The sequence below is a fragment of the Ursus maritimus genome, unplaced genomic scaffold (genome assembly GCF_017311325.1).
Source record: "Ursus maritimus isolate PB19 unplaced genomic scaffold, ASM1731132v1 scaffold_2, whole genome shotgun sequence".
Taxonomy (NCBI): domain Eukaryota; kingdom Metazoa; phylum Chordata; class Mammalia; order Carnivora; family Ursidae; genus Ursus; species Ursus maritimus.
The window spans coordinates 43941591-43944223 of NW_024424452.1; the positions used below are offsets into that span (position 1 = coordinate 43941591).

Here is a 2633-nt window from a genome sequence, read left to right on the forward strand (position 1 = left end):
TTTTAATTTCCATTGGAATAGGGTTTTATGTTCCAAACTGAGTTTTCACTAGAGTGCACAGAATGTTCAAAAATGTTTTCCAAAGCTCTCTTCTGGTCCATTCAGGACAATCAGAATGTAATCGAAGTGGTGGAAGAACTGGAGTCCTATTAGTCATATTTGATTCTCTCCATGGGGGGTTCCTCCTTGTAATGGGAAATTATTTGAATCAGGATGGAACAGTTGATAAGAAGGAAGAACAAACCAGCTAACCAGATAAACAGAAAGGTGTTCTTTCCCTGAAACTCCAGAATATAGGCAGGAGCCAGCCATAAGGCCTGCCCTATAAACCACAGCATTAGGAGAACCACAGCTCGTTTCCAGGGTATTCTCACTAGCGGCATCACGAGGGGCAGCAGGCAGAGGTACCAGAGAAAATACTGGGAGGTGCAGACTTTGTTAAAAGTCACAAAAATGGCCGTGTGCAGGAAACAGCAGAAGACGAGGTCTCTGTAGTAGGCGAAGGACACGGCCGAGAGCAGCACGAACTGTGGCAAGAAGGCGGCGATGCCCAGGGAGGGGCTCCACGGGCTCTCCGCGGTCAAGTACAGCATGTAGAAGTAAGGCGAAAAGTTGTGCCGGATGTCCCGCCTCGTCAGGTGATACAGGTAGGTGTGTTCCAAAAACTCCCAGCCGTATTTACTGTAAAAGCCGAAGCTCAGGGCGGAAAACGTGAGCCCGGCCACAGCCACGAAGAGCAGCACGGACCGACTGCACAGCCTCCTGAGGAATTCGGACAGACGGGCCTGGAAGGAGCAGCGGGGCTGGCGGGGGCCCGGGTCGCCGCCGCGCTCCGGGAGCAGGTGCAGGGCGATGGGAAGGATGTAGGTCACCGGGTACATCTTCATATGCACGGCGAGGCCGTAGGCCACCGCGGCGCACGCCACCTGCCTCCTCGCGAGCAGGTACAGCGTCGTCAGCACCAGCGCCGCCACCAGCGAGTCCGCGTTGCCCCGGCTGGACACCGCCATGGGGAGCGGGTTGAGAAGCCAGAAGACGCAGTAGCCGCAGGCCCGGCGCCGGCCCAGCCCCTGGAGCAGCAGCAGGCGGTAGAGGAGGAAGGCGGTGAGGAGGTCGCAGCTGATGAACAGAAACTTCCCGAAGAGCTCACACAGGCAGACGTTGGGCGTGAGCAGCCAGCCCAGCAGCGGCGTGTAGCGGTAGGTGGCCCGCAGGTACGGGGAGCGCCCTTGCGTGATGAACCGCGCGGCGTCCGTGAAAACCTGGTAGTCCACGTCCGTGTAGCGCACGAGCAGCGTCCGGTCCTGGAAGACCCCGTAGAAAACCAGGGCCACCCGGGCGAGGAAGGCCACCCCGAAGACCCCGGCAGGCGGCACCCGCAGGCTCAGGAACCATTCTCCCCAGTGCTTGGTCGGGCCCATGACCGCACGGCGCGTCAGCCGCTCGGCCCCAGCCCCGAGCTGCCCTCGAAGCCCCGACCCTCGCTCGGCGCCCGTGCGTCAGGCGGCCTGCGCATCTCCCACCTGCCCGCAGGCAACCGAAACTACCGCGGGACGGTCGCTTCCGGCACAAAGCCCCGCCCCCGTCCCGCTTCCGGTGGGAGGTGGCGCGCCGCGCTCTCAGTGGCCCGGCCGAGATTGCCTTCCTCTGGATTGGCTGCGTCGCTGCCGCTCCTTCGTCCAGCGGGGGCGGAAATTCCGGTCCGTGCGGGAGGTGAGGTCCACTAGCCCGGGAGGCCGGCCGGTCTTGTCGCGGAGCGGGAGGGCTCTCTTTTTCGCGTGATGCCCCTTCCCGCGCCGGAGCTCCGTTCCGCGGAGGTGGAGCCTGAGACGGAGCGAGCTTCCAGCCGCGTCCCCCGGCCCCGGGCTGGAGACCGGTGAGATCGCTTGCCGGGCGTCCCACCGCCTGCTCGCGGGTAACCGGGGCTCGTGGGCCGGGCCGAGCGTGCATGTCGCCTGCGTGCCCGGGACGTACCCCTATTTTGAAACTGTTCCTTCTGTGTCCAAACTTGAAGTGAGCTGAGTGTCCGGTGTCTTGTCCCGCAGCCCTGGATGGAGGGGTAGGAGGGGAGACCGGGGAAGCTGCCCCGGGGTCTCGCTGCTGCGAACTTGGCTCTTCCTTGTGTCACGGTTGCCTTCCCGTCCCCAGCCAGCGCTTGACCCTTCAGGCCTCAGCTCAGGTGTTAACTCCTAAAAGCACATCCTGGCTCCCAGCCTGTGGTTTCATCCGCCGTGTGACGTAGCTGCCTTGTCTCCACCGAGGGTGGACAGTCTGGGGTGGTGGGGCTCCAAGCTCTAGGTCATTCGCACACAAGACCCTGCCTGCTACCTAAGTCCTGTCCACTGCTGCCTGCCATCCCAGTGCCCCAGTCCTCTCTTCCGGAATGACCATTCTTTATTACAGCATTTGTCACAGTGCCTTGTGACACCTGATTTTTTAAAAGATTTTATTTATTTATTTGAGAGAGAGAGAGCACGAGCGGGGGGGGATGGGCAGGCAGAGGGAGAAGTAGATTCCCCGCTGAGCAGGGAGCCCAACGTGGGGCTCAGTCCCAAGACCCCCGAGATCATGACGGGAGCCGAAGGCAGACACTCAACCCACTGAGCCAACCAGGCACTTCCACACCTGATTTT

At 61.1% G+C, this 2633-nt stretch overlaps 2 protein-coding genes across 2 annotated transcripts in view; both read right to left on the minus strand.

The window, feature by feature from the left end:
- Positions 1 to 7: 7 nt before the first annotated feature.
- Positions 8 to 1589, minus strand: LOC121103960 (GPI mannosyltransferase 1). Its single transcript, XM_040635905.1, has one exon. The coding sequence runs from the start codon at positions 1419 to 1421 to the stop codon at positions 150 to 152; it is 1272 nt and encodes a 423-aa protein (XP_040491839.1). The 5' UTR covers positions 1422 to 1589; the 3' UTR covers positions 8 to 149.
- A 387-nt stretch (positions 1590 to 1976) lies between these two features.
- LOC121103640 (GPI mannosyltransferase 1-like) overlaps positions 1977 to 2633 on the minus strand; it is a 1864-nt gene continuing 1207 nt past the window's right edge. Inside the window, exon 2 of the mRNA XM_040634479.1 lies at positions 1977 to 2047. Within this exon, the coding sequence (XP_040490413.1) occupies positions 1977 to 2047 (71 nt within the window). The remainder of the gene's footprint in view (positions 2048 to 2633) is intronic.